The following is a 24,295-nucleotide window of genomic DNA, read 5'->3' as shown; positions in this document are numbered from 1 at the left end:
CAGGGCTGGGCTGGCCGGGTGACAGCCATCAAAGCTCCCTGGGGTGGGGAGTGTGTGTCTGTGGGGGGGTCACAGAGGGGCTGAGATCGATGAGACCCCCCCGGAGTGTGTCAGTCCCACCACCCCGCTCTGAGTCTCGACTGGGTGGGAGGATGGAACAACACGAGTCCAGAAGAAGAAGAAGAAGAAAAAGCGATCGTGGATGAAACGCTGAGCTGCAAAGGAGGACGGAGGACGCTCCTGGCCCCTCTCTGCTCCCGCAGACCCGGGACACGGCGGGCGGACGGACAGACAGACAGACAGACGGGTGGCTGGGCGGATGGATGGACGGATGGATGGATGCCCTTCCCGGGGGGCGGCCCCCTCTCCCCTCCTCTCCCCTCCCTTCCCCTCCCGCCGGGCCGGGCGGTGGCTCCGCTCCCCCCCCCCCCCCCCCCCCCCCCGCGCCGCCGCTCCCCGCCCCCGCCGCCGCCGCCGCATTTAACGGGGCCGCGCCACCGGCCCGGCCCGTCCCGTCCCGTCCCGCCGCCTCCCGGCCATGGCGCACCCGCCGCTGCCGCTGCTGCTGGCGCTGGCGCTGGGCCTCGCCGCCGCCGCCAAGTCCCCGTACCAGCAGGTCCTGCAGCACAGCCGGCTCCGCGGGCGGCAGCACGGGTGAGCGCCCCTCCACCGCGGGGTGGAAAGGGGGGGAAAAACAGAGGGCAAGGGGGAAGGAGGGGGGAAAACAGGTTTTTTCCCTACGTTTGTTCAAATCCCGGTGGGAAAAGGCGGCCCCGCGGAGGGGGGGAGGCGCGCCCGTCGCTGCGCTCCGCCGCGCTGCGGCCGTCGGGGTGTGGGTGCGGAGGCGCCGCGGAGCGCGGGGCCGGTGCGGGGCACGGGGGAGCTCGGCCTTGCCCCCGGGGGAAGCGCTGGCTGGGTGCTTGGTTCCGCGGAGAACGGCTTTTTTCTTTCCTTCCTTGGAGAACGACTTTTTCTTTCATTCTCGAGTCACTTTCTTCTTCGGGTAACTTTCCTCCTTTCTCTCAGGATGCTTGATAGTGCAGATGTCATTTTAGACCCCTCAGTGGTCCTTTATCAGTCTAGCATTAAGGAAAAAGGGGAAAAAAATCCCCAGATTTTGAACGATTAAACATTTTGTGGAAGGAATTCTCGTTTTTCATGAGTTTACAGAAAAAGAAAGAAAATTGATTCAATGGCAGAGGAGTGGCTCTGTGGAGTAAACACCAACTTACTCTTTGAATGGAACCCCCAGTAAGTCCTGAAAGTTTTCTTGACAAAAGTAATCACTTACTTACTCATAAACCTTCCAAGATAAGGGATATCCAAAAAATGCATGTAGACCTCTCTTGGTAGATGGACAGTTTGTCATGGACTGAGTAGTTTGAGTCTTCATTGGTAGGTAGAAAACTAACCCAATATTAATAGTTGTTCCCGCTGTCTTTAAAATTTATTGGGAATTAGGAAGGGTGAAAGGATGACAGACCTTTCAGCTGGCTTCCGTCTCTCAGGATGGTGACATTGATTGAACTGTAGCTTCCATTTAAATGGATTGCTGAGGGCAGGGTCATGAAATGCTTTTTTAAAATCCCCAAGACTGAAATATTGCAATTTGATACATTATCTGCCGGGGATCCAGGTCAGAATTTATGAAAAGGGGTGTGCTGTTGGTATGTCTAACCAGGTACTGAATCCAACAAACAAATTCTGCACTGACGTCTACTTCTAAAATCTCAATAATGACAGAATTCCAGTGATTTACATACAAATACAGGGAGTCTTGTTCTTCATATCTACGTGATCTGAAACTAAGTAACTCTCCAGTTCTGCTGATAGCCCTGAGGCAGAAGTTTGCTCAGACTCGGTAAGTTAGTGCAATCCCAGTGTAAATCAGTGCATTCATCTCTGCGGAGAGAAGCCTGTTACTCCCTGTGCAATCAACAGAGGCACTGGGTGAGATGTGGTTGCTGGTCCATGCTGGTGCCCAAGATCTTTGGAAGATGGAATGAATTAGTGTGCCAGGGTTTCCAGATGAAGTGAAGTTACGCTGAGATAAACCCGGTGTAGCTGACCAGAGCACTTTGCTCACTGGTCCCTTTCTGATGGAGAGAGCAATTTATACCAAGCTAATTTTTAAACATGAACTGAATTTTGATTAATTGATTAATGACGTGCCAAAGAGATTGAGCAACACAAAACCAGCCAAAAAGCTCTTGGATGTGAGGCCCGTTGTTTTGCTTGCAGGAGGGCGCTCAGGAGGGATGTGCAACCAGGGCTGCCACCCTTTCTGCTCTGAGCATCCCCGCACACCGTCAATGCTCCTATTGAGCCGAGAGCGAGTTGGGTGGCAGAGCTTGGCTCTGCAGCAAAACTTGTACATCTTAATTAACTTTTTTTCAAGTGAATCAGCTCAAGTCTGGGAGAGCAGCTGAGAAGCACATAAAGAGCGTTTGAAGATGAAAACCTAGGAGGGCTCTCCCCAGACCCACCCGGCTTTGTGGGCACTACGTGATGCTGGGGATCTTCATGGGTGCAGTCACGGCAGGTAGCTGGGACCATACGGAAGGTCCTGCTCTTCTCTGCCCCTTCCCGAAGGGCAGCCCCTGCCCCAGCAGCAACCAGCTGCTGCCTGCCAAGTGGAAGGCTTCAGCTGAAGGGGAACAATAGGCAGTTTTATCCTCGAGTCAGCGCGGCTGGCTGGGAACGGCATGGCAGAGGTGATGAACTCCAACGAGGAGAGGGGAGAGTGTTGACAAATTCATTTTAAGCCAGACTGGGCAAAGGACCAGAACACGCACCGCGGGGAGCTGCTACTACAGCCTGCCTGTGGGAATCATTGATAACATGGCCCTTGGGGGGGATTTTTCTGCACTGAGGAAAACTGGGAAGAAGTTTTCCCCTCATAAGTCAGGGTGGGAGCAGCAGGCCTGCGGAGCTGCGGTCCTGGGCAGGGAGGAGGGAGCAAGGCAGAGCCGGGTTTGATGCTGTCCTGGAGGCGCAAGGGTTTTCTTGGCAGGCTGCTCCAGGGAATATGGGGGAAATGATCAAACAAGTCCTTCAGTAGCCAGGCTTGTCAAGATGAATATTAGAGGGATTGTCCACTGCCGTCAGCCAGACGCTGAAATCGAGGCAAGGTTTGGAATTTCGATGTAATTGGAACCATATTTTGGCACGGCGGGGCCGGGGTAGCCGAGGTGGGCTGAGTCAGAGAGCACAGACGTCTCTAAGCAATGATTTGGCGTGGAAATTACTGAGCCTGAGCCAGTTTGCACCAGCTGAAAGTTTGGCTTTGTGATTTCTAACTTTTTTTTTCAGTAGATTCTTTCTCCTTGTCCATTGCCTTGTATACAGAAAGGGAACGAAATGCTTTCGTGCAGAAACAAACTACCATTACTGGATATGGCAGTAGGGAGGGTCATGGTGGGCCTAATTCCCCCAGGTCCCACGGGTGCTCACTTTCCCCTCGGGGCAGGACGAAGGTGCCAGGGCCGTGCAGGGTCGGATCCTGCCTGCGCAGGACCCTGCGGCAGCCACATCAACAAAGGCTCATTGAAGGCAAGCCAAGCTCCCGCTGAGACTGGCGCTGGACTTAGCCAACATATAGGAGACCCTCACATTAATTCATGCTAATGATGGGCGGGGTGGCCCGTTTTGGAGCGAGCCGAATTTGGGACGCCGGTGAAAAGCACGCACGGCCGCAAGAAGCCTTGGTGGTTGGGCTGCAAACTCTGCTTTTGTTAATTTTGGTGGGCAAGCGGGCAGCGTCTCGGTCAAACCCAGCGTGAAACAGGCTGCTGCCTGTTTTCCTAAGCAGATCAACAAGACCTTTACAACAGCATCTCCAGGCCCCGTTCAGAGTTTCGTTTGCGCAAATGAAGACTCTGCCTTGGACGGTGCAGAGCACTTCGGATGGGCTGAAAGGATGATTTATGTATTTTGCTTAATGATTTGTTTTCCCTCCATCTGCGTGGCAGCCAACACTGTGCATACTTTTGAGGCTGCTGCCGCAACTGGGGCATGGTGTTGGTGTTGGGAATCCAGTCTTGGTAGGGCTGAGCGTCCTCAGCTTGCTTGGGTGTTTGCTACACCTCTGGCCCAAGCCCAGAGGCAGTCGGGGTCCTCGCAACCCAGATCCATAAATCATATCTCATGCACTGACCATGTGTTGCCCACATCCGTGGCCAGGGCTGCTGGCCACAGACCACAGAGATGGTGAGCCAGGCTGAGCAGGGAAATGCTCTGCTGGCCAAACCAGCAGCAAGTAAACTCCCAACTCCTGTTTGACCACATCTTTGCTCGCAGTGATACCACTTCTTAGAAAGCTGAAAGGCTGCAGTCAGCTCTCAGTGGGGTTGGTCACAGATGTGATGCCAACCGTCTGCTTTTCTGGTTGAGAAGGAGCTCTCGGTACCTTATGGGCTGACGTAGCCACTCTCAGTCTGTGCTGTCATACCTGTGTGTGTTGAAACCGAAGTGGGAAGTGCCATGGCTCATTTTCCCCATCAGCAGCTCAGCATCTGTGTCCAGAATGAGCTGAGTCTATCATACAGCAAAAGTACCTGTTCTGCTTTTGGTGCAAGTGGGTCCATAGGCTGATAAATATCTGTTCTTTTTTATGTCTTAAACAATAAAATAATGGGGTTTTTTTTTGGAAGGATTTGAATTATTGCATAACTTTATCAAGTTTTAGCTGGAATCCCGAATTGTCTGTAGCTGTTCACCATGAAAATACTGACCAAAGTATTATTTTTAACTTAATTTCTTTATATTTTGGTGAGAGGTGGAATATGGAAAAAAGTCAAGATTTGGCATTCAAAGTAGACAAAGATACCCTGGCAGAGTGAAGAGAGAACTCTTTCACTGCTTCCTTCACTTCGTGATAGTCACTATACACTCAGATCCAGCACGTTGACTTGCAGCTCCCAAAGTTTCCTCCCTTGCAACCCCAGCAGGGCTTTTCGGGTGCTGTCAGGTGGGGTCTAGCTCCGTGTTGGGGGTCAGCACCAAGAGCAGGGAGGCTTACAGGACCCTCTTCTGCTTTGTTGTTGCCTGTAGCCCCAACGTGTGTGCGGTGCAGAAGCTGATCGGCACGAACAGGAAATACTTCACCAACTGCAAGCAGTGGTACCAGAGGAAGATCTGCGGGAAGTCAACGTAAGTCCCCGAGTGCCGGGCAGGGTCTCTCTGAAGACCCCGTTGTGGAGGTGGGTGCTGGGTGGGAGAAGCAGACGGTGTGACAGACATGGGATGCCAGAGCCCGCGGTGTTGGCTTAACACGTATATGTGTTAAGAATTATTTTAGCCTTTTACTCCCTAAGGAATACTAGTGGGTTTTCTCAACTGGCAAGCATGATCCTAAAACACTCAGATGTTAAGAATGGAAAGTACCATGTAAATACAAACCCTGATGGTTTATTCTAATTGCATTTCTATATATACTTACAGAGCTCTCAATGCTGTAATGAAGTGTGTACCAGATGTTTTCTAGTACTTAGCTGTGTCTCTCTCCATGCTAGACTCAATGCTGCTGAGCTAAAAAAAAAAAAAAAAAAAGGGCATTCCAGATATTGGAGAGAACATAAAATTCGTCTACACATGTTTGCTTTGGAAAGGAAAACAGAAATAAGGGGAAAGAGGTGTCAGTTTTAGCCAGCACTCTCTGATGACTCCACCAGGAAAGTTAATGAGACTTGCAGGCCAATTCCATGTTTAAAATTGCAAACAATAATATTCAAGTAGCTGTTGCATAAAGTATCTGTGTAAGCAGCCTCGGGACATTCTTTTGAAAGACGTAGTCAGCAGATAATTAAGGGTATGCATGCTTGACTATCTGCCAGGCTGTAGATCAGGAGCGGGGAATCTTTTCCCTTGGTGTAGGCCAAACTGGGCTTTCAAGACACATTTGCTGGCCCACACTTTAGCATGCACCACAGCGTTACCCAATATCAGTGCAAAGGTGCTGGCTGTGGGGAGCGTCGCTGTGGGCCAGGTCTGGTCCGGGATCGGCAAGGTCAAGAAGAACAAACAGCAGAAAAAACACCTCCCGTGTTTCTGATAGTGTCCGATGTGAGTTGCGATGAGATTTATAGGAACATGCTGTTCTTTACTGCAGAATAAATAACTTCTGTTTCTGTAGGCAACAGCAGACTTTGAGATCTTGAACTGTGGTAAGCTATATTGCTTTTATTTTGGTTGCCTGCAATGGCTGAGCTGTGACGGCTGGCAGTCGGGATTCCTTTCATGTGTCTGATGTTGGTATTGTGAGGAGGGAGGCCAAACTGGAGACTTCACTGCGCGTAGCTTTTGGCCTGTCATCGTGCTATCAATGAATTCGTCTAAAAGAGGAAAACTGTGTACTTCAGGAGGATATATTGCTTGTGTACTTCAGGAGGATATATTGCAGGATGTACCACACAGTGAGCATGTATAGTAGTTTCCTTCACGTACATTTGTCTTTACAGAAAAAAAATGAAACAAAAGGAGAGGCAATACTGTAAAAACCAAGCAAACAATGCCTTCCCCCCTCCTTAATTCTACAAAACTGCCAAATCTGGGAAGACTTAATTTGGGGTTTTAGAGTTCAGACTGTCATCTTGGCCCAATGGTAGCTTTTTTGACGTAAAATGGACAAGATTATGGCGTGGCAATAGGTATCATCATTGCCTCTTCTGATAACAGGGTAGCTTAGTAGGTCTCCAAAGAAAACATGACTCAGCTGTGGATGTGGGATAGCTTTGCTGTTTTAGTCACTGAAAAGCAAAGTGATCCAGCCACGGATTTCTTTGGCTCTGAAGCATATGAGAAACTAACCTCACGTAACCCAAATGTGCAGCTGTATTTGGCAGGGACAAACTCATCCGCTTATCTCCAGAAAGAGGTGGAACAACTGGCATCTGGCAGTATTTCATTATTTCATTTGAGGAGATGGGGTGATCTCTTCTAACTTCATTTTCTCTGCTTTTACCTGAGTGTCTAAGCCAATGATGCTCACTGAGAGAAAAGCACACAGAGCATTAACCTGCCTGTTAACCTATGAGATAATGTTCCCATTATACACAGAATTTGCTCACTATTCTTTGCTTTGCATCATCTCCACAATGGGTGTTATTGTCTTCTCTCCTCCTAGTCATTTTTGAGCCTGGGCCCTACTTTGCCCTTTAGCAGTGCTTGTGCAGAACAAAAGGCACGTGCCTTGACTCAGATTTTCCAGAGGACCTTGGGACAGCTCTGATTACAAGCGTTTGCTGGTGATGGCTCCCACTGGACATGGTGTTCCCGGCGTATGGAAGCAATCAGGAGTCATTTGGGCCATAAAGGACATGATGAGTTATGCTGCAGCAGTGAAATTCTTAAACCAGTGTCAGGGGCCTGATGCTGTGCCGTGCTCAGTGCATCAGCACCCAAGAGAGTACGTGGGCACAGTCGGCGGTGCTCAGCAAGAACCTTTGAAACTGGCCCGTTGCATGGGACTGAGCTGCTCCATGAGAAATTTTGAGAATACCAGATGCCTTTAAATCCCAGAAAGAGTCAGGATTTGGCATGTTCATTGGCATAACTGGGTGGATCCAGCTTTTGCTTGGGATCCGTAGTCGGAAGTGGGCTTGGTCCTCCGTTGGCAGGGAGGTCCACTCCATCAGCCCCGGGGGTATGGTGAAGCTGGATAAGCATGGTCATCTCTCTCCTTCTGAAAGGTTTTTCCCATCTGTGTGAAGAGCAGTCCTTGGGGTAGGAGATGCTTGACCCATCTCACCTACTTCACATTTGACCTGGCTGTTATCCTCCTTATTTGCTTAAGGGGTCGGTGGTGCCACAAGTTGGATGTGTGTTGCAGGTGCAAATACGTGGCTCTAGGAAGGTAGTTTTGACTGCTTTGATGTCTTTTCTTTTCTTGCTCTAAGCACTGTTTCAAAGAGGCAGTAGGGAAGGAGGTCAGTGAGAGACCAGGTACTGCAGAGAAGCAAAGCTGAGCCCCTGCAGAGCCGACTCAGAGCAGGGAAATTCAACCCTGAGTGAGGAAGGCAGAAAAGTTGCTGCAAGCCTGTAGCACAACTTCACTCCTTCTTGGATGATCACATCCTGCGTCGGGAGATGCAGAGCAGCAAGAAAAGCCAGCTCGAAAAATGTGGCTGTGCCTGGTCTTTAGTCTCGTCTCAAGGTGCATCACTTTTGGGTCGTTCTCCAGGCTCATGGCTAAGAGCGCTCACCGTCAGCCCAGGGTGCAGAGGGCGCCGTGCTGAGTTGCTCCATAGCTCTTACCAGAAATGAGTAGGTCATGGCTGTAAGGCAGGGGCTTGGTGGTGAGGCTTTGCAGGCTTGCTTCTGGAGCAGCATCTTCTGGTCCAGGGGGGTGGAGTACTCTAGCGGGGCTGGATGTGCGTGATGGAAACTTCAACTCATCCATCAGAAAAGTACTCTTACCTCTTCATCTGCTTTTTTCTTTGTTTTTCTTCTCTTTGCTGAAGTATTGGCTCACACAGTTAGGGAGAAATTAGATAGAGGATTTATGTACATTCTTTATCATTGCTGATGAAGTGAGATAAGACAGTTGGCAAAAAGTCTGACACGGCTTTGATTTTAATGAGCACTGAAACAAGATTGTTTTGGTAATTAGGTAATTTTCCACTGTTGGTTATTCCAGAGCCAAGGAAACAGTTTATTTAGAGTATATTCTCATCGTTGTGCCTGTGCTTTTTATATTTTTCTATCATCTCCCTTATGCATTGGACTCATTTTTCCAGAATTGGGGTTGCAGTTGAACACGTCCCCGCTCACTTTTTTTGTCTTGAGAATGGAAAGACAACTTACATAAATTTACTTTTTTATTATTTTTTGAGGAATTACTAGTGGCAGTAAGCTGCCCCTTAATATGTTCCTTTTTTTTTCCTTTTAAATTAACTTTCCTTTTCTTGTCTGATGTACTTTCCTCAATTCAGGAAAAAAAAAAATTACTCTCTGGCACTTATTTTACAAAACCAAAACATGTGGGTTTTATTACAGGAAATTATTACAAATGGATCTTTATTCACTAATATATGCCTAAGCTTATTTTTATTACCTTGAAAAATGCACTTAAAATTTAATTTCAGACCCTAAGAATGCAACAGCACTGCAACAATGACTAATAAAAGCCAGGGAGCTCGCTTCTGCAGTCAGACACAGATAGACATTTAAGTAACACAGTGTTTCAAAACCAGAGGCTGAAAAACTATAGGTTTGACTCCACATTACTCAATGAGGAGGTCAGGAAATAGTGGTCAGAGGCGTTGCAGAGTGGATGACAAATGCTCTTTGTATGGGGTATTGCTTATTTAACCCACATCGCTGGCATCTGCCGTGGCCCGGTGTAGTGGTCTGTAGCCACTCAGCAGACACCAGAAGCAGGGATGGACTTGGCAGCTCCAAAGGCTTTTGTGCAGAACCTGCAGTGCAGTGGCTGGGAGGTGTTCAGCGGCTTCTCCCCTGAGCTGTTTGCCCCAGCTATGTAAGAGAAACATGCCTCCCTGGGCAGCAAACCATGGCTCGGGCCCAACTGGAGGAGGTCATGTCAAAGGAGCAGCCTTCCTCCCATATGGCTGGGTAGGGTACTGTAGCATCGAGATGCAGAGTCCTGCACGGCTCTGCTGCTCCTCCCTGAGGGCTGGAGTTGGCTGCAGGACCAGCTGGGAGGATGCCCTGTGCCCAGCCCTGAGCAACCCCTTCAATGGTGCCCATGTGCTTTTGGGTGGGCTGGGTGGTCTTTTGCTTCCACCAAGTCCACCAGCCATGAGAGGGCAAATGCCTGAAGCTGAAGCTGTTTTTTACAATCCTCATCTCTCTGGCTCCTTGTAGGTGCAAACACTTGGCTGAGCACCTCTGTGTTCACCTGCCCTTTGCAGAAGTTTTCTGGTGCTCAACTCAAAATGCTGGCATGCCAAATGCATACCAGATGATGCTGGTAGGTCACCTCCAGTGGGTGAGGGAGACTGGGGGCTTGAAGGAGCCCTTGCATGGATGGAGCTGGCCCCATTACTGGCCTCAGTGCTTCTTGCCATTAGCTTCCCTTGTGGGGTGGTGCTGGAGATGCCTCCGAACCCTCCGGAAAAGCAGGCGGCGCGGTCCCTCCATCCCTTCCCAGTGCCCTCTCCTCCTGGCAGGCGCCTGGCTGCTGGGGCAGCCCAGAGCCGGCAAGCCCCGCGCTGCAGGCTGTGTGCATCAGCCTCCTGCCCCTTCCTCACAGCTCATTAATCTCCGATCGATCTATAAATAAGCCTTTTAAAGCCTACATCAGCACTCAGGAATTATTTATGCTGAAGTCTGGAATGATTTCTCTTTAATCAACTCTTCATCTTTGATTACAGGGCTGAACCAAGGGAACTGTCTAGACTGGATTTAGTTTCTAGGGTGAAAAAAAGAAAAATCGGAGGTAGGGGAGGGAAGTGGTGGGGGGAGAAAGTGTGTGTTTCTAATGAACATGAGACGGGGGGGGGCTGGGGAAAGCGGAGCAGCAGGGTGTTAAGATCTCCAGTAGTCAAAGGAAGAGATTGCTTTAGGCAAACTCTTTCCCACATGGAATATATAATGTCTAGACAATCAGTCTGGGTTTGCTTTGTAATTCTCTTAGGAAACCGTGACACAGAATTTATTTGCTTCTGTCACAGAAAAGCAGGTATTTGTTTCACTTACTGGCTCTTAATTACCCTGAAGAATTCCCTCTTAAACCCCAGGCATTTCCACTGTTTGTTAACAGTGTTAAAATGATGACAAATATCTGAAGCTTGAGGATTTTCCTTTCTCTTGGAGTGAGTCTGCTGAGGCTCGGCGATACAGCATCCTACTTGTCTGGAATCCAGCTGGGAGCACAGAGGAAATGCTTGTCTTTGGGAGGAACACCTATTCTTTCGCTGTCTTTAGCCCATCAATCAGATGGCCTTGCTCCTTTCACACAGAGCATAAGAGCAAGAAGTGAAAGAACCCCCTGTGAAAAATAAACGGGCAACTTCTGGACAGATTTTTTCCTTTTTTTTCCCTCCCTGTTAATATTGAAACATATTCCCTCAAATAGCCAGCTTTGGGAATTAAATGACTTTTATCTCCCGTTTTGCTGCAGACGATGGACACAGCATTCAGGCAGCTCTTGGCTTAATTAGGGGCTTCAAATCTGCAGGACAGCCCTGAGTCTCCGGGATGGGCTCTCTGGCCCCTTTGGTTTAACTGGGGGATAGTGCTCCATCAGAGCAGCAGTTTGCTGCCAGCCAGAAGGAAATGCTGCACTGAGGGTGCTCTCATGGACGTACCTGGTGTTAGCAAAGGTGGGCGTGCTGCACTACTGCCCGGGGTGCCCGTGGATGCCCGTGCCACCACCAGCGAGGTTGGTCCTTGCAGGGCTTATCCCAAGCCTTTCTGCCAGTGCATCCAAGACAAGGGATGCCCCTTCCCCTCCAGGTCTGTCTTGTGGATTTTGGCTTAAGTAAGCAAATAATTTCTGGTGGTGGACAAGAATGGGTTGAAATGAAAGGGGAACGCTTGGCTGGTTTGGTAAAGCAGCTGTACAGGAGTTGCAGCGTGTTGCCCAAACAGTGATCAGCCGTGACAGCAGCAGTGAGGCGGGGAGATCCCCAAATCCCAGGGGAAATGTGCCCAAATGATCCAGCACTTGCAGTGTGTCGCGTCAGTTATCTGTTGGGACCGTGGCATCGGTTTCCATCCGCTGTTTGTACAAAGACTCCTGGAAAGTGTGGTTTTGGAAAGAAATGGTGTCTGCTTTTGTTCGGTGGAGAAATGGGCAACATGCAGCCCTGAAGGAGATAAAAATTGTGGTTTGTCTTTTGTTCAAGTCTGTATTTCTGATGAAGAGTCTGCTTAGAAACATCACCAAATATGGATGGACACAGAACTATAGCAAATAGAGAAAAAGCAGTGAGATGCTGTCAGTTAATCTGCTGTATCCATCTCTTATTTCAGAGTAATCAGTTACGAGTGCTGTCCTGGATATGAAAAAGTTCCTGGAGAAAAAGGCTGCCCAGCTGGTAAAAATATGTTTGACATTTTTTAGACTTCTTAAAATTATACAGATGCCTAGTAAAGGGAAATGTTAGAAAATTACTCAAAGTGGATTTGATTTTTGCAATTTGTGCACAAAATTGCCATGAACAAGTCGAAAATGGACTCAGCGGAGCACCAGCTGAGTGCCAGATCAGCTCCAAAGCATGCAAAATGTTCTAGACAACTTAAAACCTTGGATATAATTAAACTTAATCAAGCATGGGAGGGCCATAGGGAACTACTTATTTCAACAAGTAATATAGCTGTATTGGAAATGCAATACAAAGGAATGATAAAGGAGCAGACAGCTCTGCCAATCTCTGCTCATTTTTGTTTTGGCAAGCATGAGTTTAGCAAATTGCCTTTAGGAGAAAATACAGTTCAGCCACTGGTGGGGGTTGGGAGGTAATTAACTGGGTTTATTGCAGAAAGACATATTCTGCTTTTGCTTTCTGAACGCTTCCTTCCCCAAAAGTTTGATGCCGCCCAGTTAATCACGTGGGCTGGTGTGTATGGGTCAGTGGAGGCTGAGACCAGCGGTGAGCTGCCAGCTCCGAACACCAAAAGCCTGAGTGCAAACAAGGGTTGGGTGAGAGCAGTGAATATCTTTGCTTGCCTCACTTCACATCCATATAAATCCAGGGTGACTCCATTTAAACCTGCAGAGATGCAGTAGATCCTGGATTACACTGCTGTAATTGAGGCTGGAGCTGTCAGGCTATGATTATTTATTATCTAATTAATGAACAGATATGAGTTCCCTGATGTGCTTCATTTCCCCAAGCGTTCTCACCAGCAGCTCTCCTTTAATTCAGCTCAGTGTGGGAAGGATGAATGATGTGTTGGGAACATAATCTTCTCTTCTTTCAGCGCTGCCGCTTTCAAACATCTATGAAACCCTGGGAGTTGTTGGGTCTGCCACCACACAGCTCTACTCCGACCGGTCTAACCTAAGGCCAGAAATCGAAGGACCTGGAAGTTTTACAATTTTTGCCCCGAGTAATGAGGCCTGGGCGTCCTTGCCTGCTGTAAGATAGAATTCCACTTCTTTCTATTCTTCCACTGCCTTTTCCTAGGGGAGATCCAGCTCTGCAGGGGTCTGGATCCATCCCTGTCTAGTGGAACAGACACAGTCCTGATGTGGGAAAGACTGTGAATTTCTAGGATGGGAATCGCTGTACTGGTCCATCGCCTCCAGAGCTTTGTTTCTGAAAGACCCAGCACTTAGAGAGATGTGGATGCTCTCCAGCGGGTGAATGTAAAAATTGCTACATTCAGTTTTCCTTGCTTTTTACCATTAGGGATTGCAGTAAGACCTGCAGCAAGAGACTTTCCATCCATTTTGTTTTTTCTTGTTGACCCTTACTTTACTACTCTGGTTGTTCTTAAAAATTTGCACAAGTAGCCAGGCCCAACTGGAACCTCTGTACACCTGCAGCCTTTCCACATCAATGTGTTCCTATGCTCAAATACGTATAAATTTCCTTTACATTGGTTTCGATTTTCTAACTCTGTGTCCTGTGAAATTTTGACTCCTGAAATTGTCACTGCTGTCCTGCTGGTGCTTTGATCCCAGTGGACCATCTCTGTGAAAGGGGAGAGTCTTGACTGGATTGTATAACCCCAATCCAGTTACATCCCACATTTAAATCCCTTGTCCATAAATATGTCAGAACAAGCCCAAACCTCCCGGTGTTATTTGTCCTTGCCCCTGAGTGATGCCTTTTGTTGGCTTACTGCTCATTTTGATGCAGTGATCCCACATCAGAGCTTGCTGCCATCATTCCTTTGTCTGCCAAGGACCAGGGTGCCAGAGCTGCTAGCTGCCGTTGTAAGGCAAAAGATAAAGATTTATGGAAGCAGAGCTCTTAATTTGCACAGATGGCTTAAGGCTGAATACATCACTTAATACACACACCTTGGAAGCACCTTAGATGCAGCCAGACCTCCTGTCTCTCTTTAACAACTGGCTTAATTGCACTCATCACGGAGAACTGAATTTCTCTGATTTTCAGGAAACTCTGGATTCCTTAGTCAGTAACGTTAACATTGAGCTGCTCAATGCCCTTCGCTACCACATGGTGAACAAACGGGTCCTCACGGATGATCTGAAACATGGGACAACACTTAGCTCAATGTACCAGGACCTGCCTATCCAGATTCACCACTATCCCAACGGGGTAAGACATTTGTATTAAACCTACCCGTACCGGGCTTGCTCTTCTGCTGCCTTGCACCCCCTACACTGTCCTTGGACCTCCAGGACTCTGTAATGCTGAGGTTGACAACCATTGATTTAGGATACATATTTAGAAGGAGTTTGTAGAGAATATTTATAAGCAGATAGTTTCGTCGAAGCTGTTGCAGGGGAGTTGCCCCCACATTGCTGTGTAGCAGTATGCTTGCCTAAGCGTTGGTTCTTGCATATTTTCTTGGTCTTGATGATGCAGGGTAGACAAAACCACTGATTATTTTCAAAGCTCTTCAAACATGAAGTGTTCCAAACATTCTTGATAGAGCATTCTCATTCTTTGTGTGTTTTTTTAGGAAACCACATTTCTGCCCCTGCTGATTCCATATGATAGCGCATGTGGCATTTGAAATAGAAAACCAGCAGAGGCTGCTTTACCTTCTGGGTTTAGTGCACATAATGCCCCGTGGCTCTTTCCCTCTGCAGATCGTGACTGTGAACTGCGCCAGGCTGTTGAAAGCTGACCACCATGCCACCAACGGAGTGGTTCATGTCATCGACAAAGTCATTGCCACCACTACAAACAGCATTCAGCAGATCATTGAGACTGAGGAAAGCCTGGAAACTCTTCGGGTGAGTCCACCCCACGTGTGCAGTTCCAGCCCACGATGTTCAGTCATCCCACTGCCAGTGAATTGTCATGAAAAGCTTGCCAGTGCCGAGGTGCTGTGACGCTAAAGCTGCCGATAAAATCCTTGTACCAATATAGTTTATTTTGCTTTAGGAAGTGTTTGATATCAGCGCAAGCATTATGAGAATAATTGTCACCCTGCCATTGCTGTCAGTAAAGAGATGTGGACTGAGTCTGTCTTGTCACTCTTCTATGGGAGTCTTAGCCTTAGGAGATATTAACTGTTCAGATTTGCTGAGTACCAATTTGTTTGCCTTGGTGTTTGCTGAGTTAAGGAGTAACTTAAAAAGCACAGGGGTTTTGCAGTTAGCTGGCTGTGGGTTCTGATGTGAATTGTTCACTGAAACTACCGTGACCCTTCCCAGGCATATCAGTGTATTCGAATTAGCTCTCAGTCTTGCCAAAAAAGGGCTCTTGTACTCAAATTTCTGGAGCACGAGAGAACCATGGGGCTGGGTCAAATTTATAAAGGGACCAAAGTGCTGAAAGAAGCTATTCAGGATTTTTTATAAGTCCTCTGAAATTATAAAAGCCTTAATAAATCTGTCCCTTAGTGTGTGCCTGGACAAAGTTACTGACCTTTGTATTCTGGCTGAATGTCTTTTACCTTCTCTCCCCATTTCTCTGAAGGCTGCTGTGGCTGCCTCTGACCTCAACAGCTTGCTGGAAAGCAAAGGCCAGTACACGCTCTTGGCTCCAACCAACGAAGCCTTTGAGAAGATCCCACGAGAAACACTGAACAGGATCCTGGGGGACCCAGAAGCCCTGAGGGGTAAGCGCTTGTTTACTGAGCCCATTGAGAGACTGGAGAGTATTTTTCAGTTCTTCTGCATTCCTTCTGAAGGACATTTGAGCGGCTCCTCGACACAGCTGCAGTAACAGATTTGACAGACTCCAGCGTTTTAAACAGGACACTCCAGACTTCTTTGGATGTAGATATGATAGATGTGTAGACACGGCAGAAAGAGTGGTATCCAGATATGGAGGAGGGAGCTGAAGCAGTCCCTTCTCTGAGTTTTCCTTTAGCACTCCTGTATGCGATGGTGATTTCTATCAATCCAGCAAGATGCAAGAAAACTGGTATCTAATCAGTGTAACTTCCCCTGACAAATAAGTCGAATAACCACACAAAACCTTTTGAAGGTGTATAGAAATTACGCTTTTTAGGCACTTCATTCCACACGCTGCTGAATTAAACCCAGCACAATTTAAAGTGACTGTGCATCTTTTGGAGCGGAGCCCTGTACAGGAGGCCCTTGCCATTGAACGGGATCCCTAAAAGCTGCAATAATTTCATAGCAGATTTTTGCAGCTCACTCAGACACTTGCCTCTTACAGACCTGCTGAACCATCACATCCTGAAGTCAGCCATGTGTGCTGAGGCTATCATCGCTGGCCTGACGATGGAGACTCTGGAGGGAACAACCTTGGACGTGGGCTGCAGTGGGGAAGAGCTGACCCTCAACGGGAAGCCCATCATTGCCAACAAGGATGTCCTGGCAACCAACGGCGTCGTACATTTTGTTAATGAGCTGCTGATCCCAGACTCAGGTACTAGTGTCTCTCTGCATCTTTCTTTCTGTTGCCTGTCTTTTGCCTGTTTTGCCAGGGAAATGCTGGATTTAGAGGCCATTTTGTACTGATGGGTGGATTGCCTTTAACGTGAGGTTACTATGTGTTGCTTTTCTTTTCAGCTAAGACTCTGTTTGAGTTGGCACAAGAATCTGAAGTTTCCAAGTCTACGGACTTTTTCAGACAAGCTGGTCTTAGTTCTCATCTAACTGGCAGTGAACGAGTGACCCTCCTTGCCCCAGTGAATGATGTGTTCAAAGGTAAACTGGGGGGTAAATCCCTTTCTTCCATCAGTTTGGGCCACAGATCTCCTTCAAACAGTCTTCAGCCAAGTTTCAGTGCACAAGTATGCAAATCCTCTCTCAAATGCCTCAGCTATAGGCAGTGGCACCTAGCTTCCCAATTAAAAAACTGATGTGGGTAATACTCTATATTTAGACTTTTTTAGTGTCTCAAGTGCCATTTTAAGTGAATCACTGGCTCTTTCCATGCTTTTTGCTGCAGATGGACTCCCTGTTGTTGACAGCAACATGAAAAACTTGCTTCTGAACCACATTGTTAAAGACCAGCTCTCCTCTAAATATCTTTACCATGGACAGAAACTACAGACCCTGGGCGGCAAGGAACTGAGAGTTTTTGTGTACCGCAATGTAAGTTCTTGCAGTGTGCAGTGCTCTACACAGCTGAATGATGCTTGATGTCTGTAATGTTACAGCTGTCATGGAAAAAAGTGTCACTGAGCATTGTGGAAAGTATAAAAATCTCTCTTTTGAAGCACATGCTAAGGAAGTCTTTTTTTCTGCCATTTTCTTTACAGAACCTTTGCATTGAAAATGCCTGCATTGCTGCCCATGACAAGAGAGGAAGGTTTGGGACCCTGTTTACTGTGGACAAAATGTTGACTCCACCATCTGGCTCAGTGATGGATGTTCTTAAGGCTGACCATCGCTTCAGGTGACCTTTCTGCTCTTCCTAAGTGCTAGTTAGGAGCAGAAGCGCTGCCAAAGCAGTTTCTAAACATTATGGGTCGTAGTCATGACTATATATACGTTTTTTAAACATAGAAACAGCATCCAAAAGCATGGTCTCATCCCTAAATTATAGGGAGTGAGACTTCAAATAACCCTTCAATGAATTGTGAGCCAAGAGTGTGTGGTCCCCCTTAATACAGTAAGAAGCTGGCTCTGAAGCCAGCTCTGACCATCAGAGCCACTGTGGCCAGATCTCTCTGCCTCCTCACTACCATTTGGTCCCCAAGGAGTCAGCATTCCCAGGTTGCTCTGCCATTTCTCAGACGTTCTGGTTAGACCTCACAGGCTCATTTCCTACCTCATCAACTTTTTGGTTAATTGATTTGCTGGACCCCAGCAGGACTATGCAATTGTACCTTCACAGCTCTCTTTTGAACACAATTGCTCAAAGACCAACAAAAGTAGTTTATAGTGAAGCATTTTATGCATGTTTGCTTTGCAGTACGCTGGTGGCTGCAATCCAGTCTGCAGGTCTAACGGAGAACCTGAACAGGCCGGGCACCTTCACGGTGTTTGCTCCAACGAACGAAGCTTTCCGAGCCATGCCCCAAGGGGACCTGAACAAACTAATGGGTGAGCATTTTTAGAGCATTTAGATGAAGAGCTGCTGTGTGTTATTGGCATGAGATGGGGAGGAACAGCTGAGTTTCTCTGCCATATCTCATTCTTTGACCCTGTCTGTTGGAAGCATGGGCTTCCTACACAACTGATTTAGATAAGCCCTATCCAGCAGAAAGCTGAGGGTGCACAGAGCGGCACTGAACTCTCACACGAAGCGTGGTCATGGGTTTATGCTTTTCTTCTGCTTGGAAGACATGTTTGTAGTGGGTGCTACAAGCTTACTGTGACTAATTTGGCTGTGCTGGCTGGTGTAAGCAAGGTAACTCTAAGGTGTCTCTAGAGGAACTGATGGGTGAAGTCTCTGCCTTTCTCCGGGGTGAAAGAAACGAGACTGTGTCTGTCAACCACACAGAATCAGGGTGTCTAAAGTAAATTTTGCAAATAGAAAACATGGTCCACATTCAGCCTCAAGTTACACTGCGTGAAATTTAAGTAGTAAAAGGATGGAGCTGTTGCTCCATCTATGTGTACATGGAGAAAGCGGGAAGTCCAGTCTGATCCTGAGAAGACAACAAATACTCCAGCCTAGCACAGACGAAGACCAATATCCTGAAAAGCACAGGCGTGCAGGCTGGGTGTGGAAAAAAGCATGGGAATGTTTAAAAACGCTCTTCTGGATAAGGAGCATGATCTTGTATTTTGTTCATGTTGAAAACTGGCTGCGGTTGGAAACAATGCCAGGTATGTGAGTGTAATGACTTCTCGTCATTAAAGCCCAACCAAACATTGACATCATAATTCGGGAAGCATCTGCCCATGGTAGCTGGTTATCCTTTTAAGTGCAGGGATGAGGAACTGGTAATACCAGACTGCACATCCAGTCTAGTGCTTAATATATAAATATTTCAGAACTGTTTTGCAGCTATTGTAAACGGCTGCAGGAATGAAGTATCCCAGATGCGGACACTTCAGATGTTCTTCTTTTTTCGTGCAAATATTTAGCTTATGCTCCTGATGAAGAAGTGAATCATGCTGGTGAGGATGTGCAGCATGAACTGTGGCCACCCTAGAAAGACTGTAATGGAAAAAAAACCCTCACAGTGTATTCAGACACAAGCATTGGAAGAAAAAGTCCCCCTTGTAGATGGAGGCCATCTTTTACACTAGCTGTTCCCCATCACCTATCTGTGGGTTTTGTCAGTGACGCTGCATCCTCTAAAGGAGAAGATGGAGGGGGGCTGATGGCCCATGCTGTGCGTGTCACTGCTTCGTCTGGGAAATAGATGGTGAAGGGGAAGCATCACATCTTCCTAAAATCTGTTTCAAAGCATGGCTAGATGAGTAGAGGCTCAGTGGAGTGGGGATCAGGCCAGCAATCTGCGAGCCATCGGTGACGTTTCTCCTGCTCTTTTCCCTTCCTACCCAGGAATCCTACAGTTTCAGCCATGAAGATTATTGCCAAGTGAAACTGGCGTTGGCAAACTATTAGCATTTGCAAATACCAGAGTGCTCTATCTGTTTCCTTATTTCACATAGGTCTTTTTTTGCACCCCCCGCCCCCCTGACTTCCTTGGGAAGTGAAAGCAGCAATGATTTCATGCTGTGCACAGTGAGAGAACAAGGGACTGAAAAGCCAAGAGAGAGGGATTTCATGTATAGGGCAGGTTTGGAACATACCAAGGTGGGACGCTGGGAGAGTGTTTCTCTGGACTTGCTGGGTCCCTTTCCTGGCTAGGCAGGAATGGCCTCAATGTCCTAACCAGCTCCAACTAAGGTCCTTCCACCTGGTCTTTTCAATTTTACTTTGCTTCCTTGCACTTTGAGGAAATTATGTTGTTTTCCATGTAACGTCATTCCGGCACATGAAATACGGGAAGCCAGCACTGATGCTGTTTTGCAAACGTAAATGTTTTCTTCCCCCAGGTAATGCCAAGGAGCTTGCCAACATCCTCAAGTTCCATGTGGCTGACGAGATCCTGGTGAGTGGCGCAGTCAATGCCCTTGTGAGGCTGAAGACCATGCAGGGAGATAAACTGGAAGTCAGCATGGTGAGTCACCTTGGATGGTGCTTTGTGGTCAGCAGGGCTGTGGTCTGTGTTTAGCTGTCCATGGGGAAGACCAAAGTACCTCTGTGCTCGTTTGAATGGTGTGGGAACCTCTTCTAAATGCGCTCACAGACCCACCAAACTGTTTTCTGGGCTGTAGCGGAGGGATTGTTGCCATGTGTTCAACTGAACAAGCTGGCAGTCCTGAAATGTGGTTTGCTTCAGCTTTCTCCCCAGAAGACCAATTGTAAATGCTTTCCAGGAGCTGTTATAAATTTAATCCTGAGTCATGGGGGAAAAAGCATAAATAAATTAAACGAATAGCTCGTTCAGCTAACACATCTTTTGTAGCATAACAAAAATAATCTCTGCATGGGCTCCCTTAACGCAGCAGGATTTATTTAGATGTGTAATTTCATTTCACAAATTCTGCGCTACATTGAGAAAACGTAGGATCCTCTATTGAGGAAAAAAATATATTTCAGAAAATAAATAACTCAAGACCCGCTCTGTGCGTAAGGAAGGAAATGCAGGACAAAAATGGGAAGGCCAGCGTTTCCAAGGGCATTGAAATAGCCAGCTTGCGTGCTAGACTCTTCCCGTATCCAGTCCTGATCTGCCCTCTCCTGATGCCATCTCCGCAGCCATCCCTCTTGGCACGAGCAGCAGCGCCCGCTGCCACCAGGCAGCCGGTGGATGTGCTTTGCTGCCGCGGGACAGCGTTCCCAGCCAGAGTGCCGTGAAAGTCCGTGCTCCAAACCCTGCCAGCCACTGCAGGACGAACTGCTCAGGCTGTAATTTGGTTTTATTCTCCTTAATTGGCAAGAGGACTGAAAATGCCTACAACCATCCAGTAAATGAATGAATGCAAAGTGAGGGCTTTTTTAAAAAAATTGGAAAATGCTGATGACAAAAGTTTCTCACTTTCTACTTTTTTAATTTTTTCCTTTTCCTGAACAGAAAAACAACGTGATACACGTCAACAAGGAGCCTGTTGCTGAAAGTGATATCATGGCCACGAATGGTGTGATTTATGCTGTGAACTCAGTCTTACAGCCGCAGGGTAGGTCCATAGTTAGAAATAGCTAGAGCCACATCATTACAGCCGAGCTGCTTTGGGAGGAAGTGGTGACACATCGCAATTGCTTCAGTTTATTGAGGAGGATTAGTCTGTTACGGGATTTTCAACACAAAATAGTAGGAGGAAGCAGCCTGTGTGCTTTGAAGATTATTTCAATGCTATCTATGTCCCACCTTTAGCTTCAAGGCCGCAAGAAAGAGGTGACGAGCCTGCAGATCCTGCATTAGAAATCTTCAAACAGGCCTCTGCGTTATCCAAGGTAAAAGACAAAAAAATCTCTCACTGTAGAACTACTGAAATTACATTTTGGTAATGGTGGTTGAAGATAATGTCACATTCAGACTTTAACTTCCAAAGACAGTAAGCGTATGTGTTGCATGGAATGACCAATGCTCTCTTCTTGCATGATTGAATTATGTAAGAAATAGTACATTTTGCAACGTGAAGCCTACAGTTTGCAACGTGAATGTAACCTTGGTATGGTGCTATGTGTGTCAACGTCCGATAATGAAGAGCCATTCATCCATAGCTTTTGGAGACTAGGGATAAATGTATTGACATGCAAACTGTTCTTATACAACAAAGCTCTCAGAGACTTGTTGTATTTATGCAAGCCTTATATTTTCCTTACATGCAGGTTTCTCAACGGAATCCTCGACTAGGTAAAACAACTTCTTTAGCTTGTTTCTAATTTCCATTGTATGTCCCTGTCCCTTAAAGAGAGGTTTATTCTGTTGTCTTGCTCCAAGTATAACCGGGAGGGGAGGGGACAGGGAGATGCTATGTGTCTGTCCCACCCAACTCGGTTTTCTCCTTGGCAGCACCCGTCTACTCCCGGTTACTAGCGAGGATGAAGCACTCGGGTGGATCCTGAGCCACATTGTGAGCAACCACAGTCAGCGCCTCCATCCCATCCGCTCCGGCTGACAGCTAAAGAGAAGGACAGAATCATTCTTAAAAACCAAATATCACCCTTAAATTTATTTTTGTTTCATGAAATTGATAGGAAAAATGAAAAGCCATATATATATATATGTATATATATTTTAAGACCATTTTTATTTGGTTTTGACATTAAAGTTCCCAGACTGAGGATAGGTTTTGAGGGTTTTTTACAAAAAAAGTAGTCACTGATTTGCAGTTTTTAACATACCCAGCTTTGGGGTTGATACGTACATACAAGGGCAGGTGCTTAATTCCGCCCTGGTTCAGGAACTCAGAGAGATGCTTAGAGCTCACCTTGGTGCTGTCTCACTGGGGGAGACTGAAAGGGGCTGAATTAAAGCCCCTTTTCCAGGCTCCCAGTGGTACCTACTGGCACTGCAAACTCCAGGCTCCCGAAGTGGGAAGCCAGGTATGATCTCACTGAAAACCCCCTCCAAACCAGTGCCAGAATTGGGAAATTTTGGCCAGAATGTCTTGGCAGGAGTTGTGTCTGTTCAGCTTTCTGAGCAAATACATCACCCAGGGCCAACTGTATGGCTGGGTAAACAGCAAGTGCTTTGGAGGAAGTAAATTTCTTGAATTTATTAACCTTTACCCAAGCGATTTGTTTTGTTTTGTTTTGTCTGTTGTTTTGGGTTTTTTTTAACAAGCATGTGTTTCCTTCTTCCCCTGTGTTTTAAAAGTCTTCCATGAAATTCTAGATTGAAGACTTTTAACAAAAGCCTCTCTATTGATATTGAGGAAACTGTATAATTATAAGCTATGGTTTGAACTGTTCTGGTTTTTTAATTGGGTTTCGTTTATGCCTATGGGTTTAACTGTGCTGCGTTTTGTTCATGAGATTTGAAATGAGAGTTCTCCCTGGCTGAAGCCTTCCAGTAAATGATTCATTTTTAATAATGGTTGGTTTTTTTAATAAAAAAATCAAAAATATAAATATGACAAGTGATGATAATGCTTGTTTGGTTTTTTGTTTGGTTTGAATTGCCTGATGGCACAGTTTGACCACCTGAGCACTGGGAAGGAGAGGGGTCAGATTTGGCCAGATCAATATTAACAGATCACTGGAATGGAACGGCAAAGCATTTCTCCCCTCTGATTCTGGCCTATCATCATTTTTCGGTGGTACTTCCACAAGCAGCCACTGTCAGGCACGTCAAGGAGCGCAGGGCAGCTGTGCGTATCCCTCCCGCTGGGTGCTCAGCCACCTTCGCCCACAGCTCCAGCTCAACACTCCATCCTACAATGCCAACAGCACTTATTCACCCCATCAGGGCTTTGTATTCACTCCCTGGCCAGTTATTACCGCAGTGAAACCCAGGATTATGGCAGGGTGGGGTGGGTGGGAAAGGTATCAAGTGCAGAGTACAAGAAACCAGATTGTTTAGGTCGCTCTGGCTGAGAAACACGCTGGTAATTTTTCTTCTATTAAATGCCCAAATTGAAATCCCATATGCTGTGAGCCATCTGCATAACTCAAATGTGTGAAAAACAATCAAGTTCTTCTTTTATTTCCTTTCCCCAATCTCTCATCTCATCTATTTATTTTTCTGGCATGATGCAGTCCCATTATTTAAGGCTGGAGTAGTGATGGGGAAGCCTTTGAGCCGCCTATTCCCAGCAGCCCATGAAGGAAGAGTCCTGTCAGGGGACTGGTTCCTAGGGGAGGCTCAGCTTTTTGTAATTAGAATAATTAATTACTAACTCCTACAAAAGCCTGAGAGAGAAGGGAAACCAGCTTGCATCTTGCTCAGTAGTAGCATGTGGTTACAGAGTCTTGCATTTTGTTTTGTTTTGTTTTTTTTCTTTTCTCCTCCTTGATGCTTTATGACTAAGTGATATAAAGTCGTTCACAACTTGGGAAAGTGGAAAGTAGAGCTGATCCTCACCTAGGGGAGTGCTGCTTGCTGGTACCTTGCTGGTGTCTGGTGTGGTGGCTAATTAAGTGTTTCTTTGCAAAATGAAACCACTTGAGTAGGTAGGAGTAGGGGAAACTTTGCTCAGATATGCTTAGTAACTACAAGAAGTCCCATCTGCTGAAAGAGCTGTTTTCATCTGGGAATACAGCCCTGGCTTTCCACTGTGTGGCTAGCAGTGTTGGGGCTAGTGGTGATGCGGCAATGATCTCCTTGGTGTTTTGCATGTGGCCTGACTTTGCTA

The 24,295-nt window shown here is 46.9% G+C and overlaps 1 protein-coding gene across 1 annotated transcript; it reads left to right on the top strand.

Annotated features, from left to right (window-relative positions):
- Window positions 1–538: 538 nt before the first annotated feature.
- On the top strand, window positions 539–22,989 carry TGFBI (transforming growth factor beta induced). Its single transcript, XM_086470765.1, has 17 exons — window positions 539–654; window positions 5,053–5,151; window positions 11,938–12,002; window positions 12,889–13,046; window positions 14,034–14,198; window positions 14,696–14,842; window positions 15,531–15,672; window positions 16,239–16,451; window positions 16,595–16,732; window positions 16,977–17,122; window positions 17,290–17,426; window positions 17,946–18,076; window positions 19,988–20,112; window positions 21,070–21,172; window positions 21,370–21,449; window positions 21,828–21,852; window positions 22,012–22,989. The coding sequence occupies exons 1-17, from the start codon at window positions 539–541 to the stop codon at window positions 22,062–22,064; spliced, it is 2,043 nt and encodes a 680-aa protein (XP_086326891.1). The 3' UTR covers window positions 22,065–22,989.
- The last annotated feature ends 1,306 nt before the right edge of the window (window positions 22,990–24,295 follow it).

This window comes from Leptosomus discolor, chromosome 10, assembly GCF_034619465.1.
Source record: "Leptosomus discolor isolate bLepDis1 chromosome 10, bLepDis1.hap2, whole genome shotgun sequence".
NCBI classification, from domain to species: Eukaryota; Metazoa; Chordata; class Aves; order Leptosomiformes; family Leptosomidae; genus Leptosomus; species Leptosomus discolor.
This window is presented reverse-complemented; position numbering and strand designations above follow the sequence as displayed.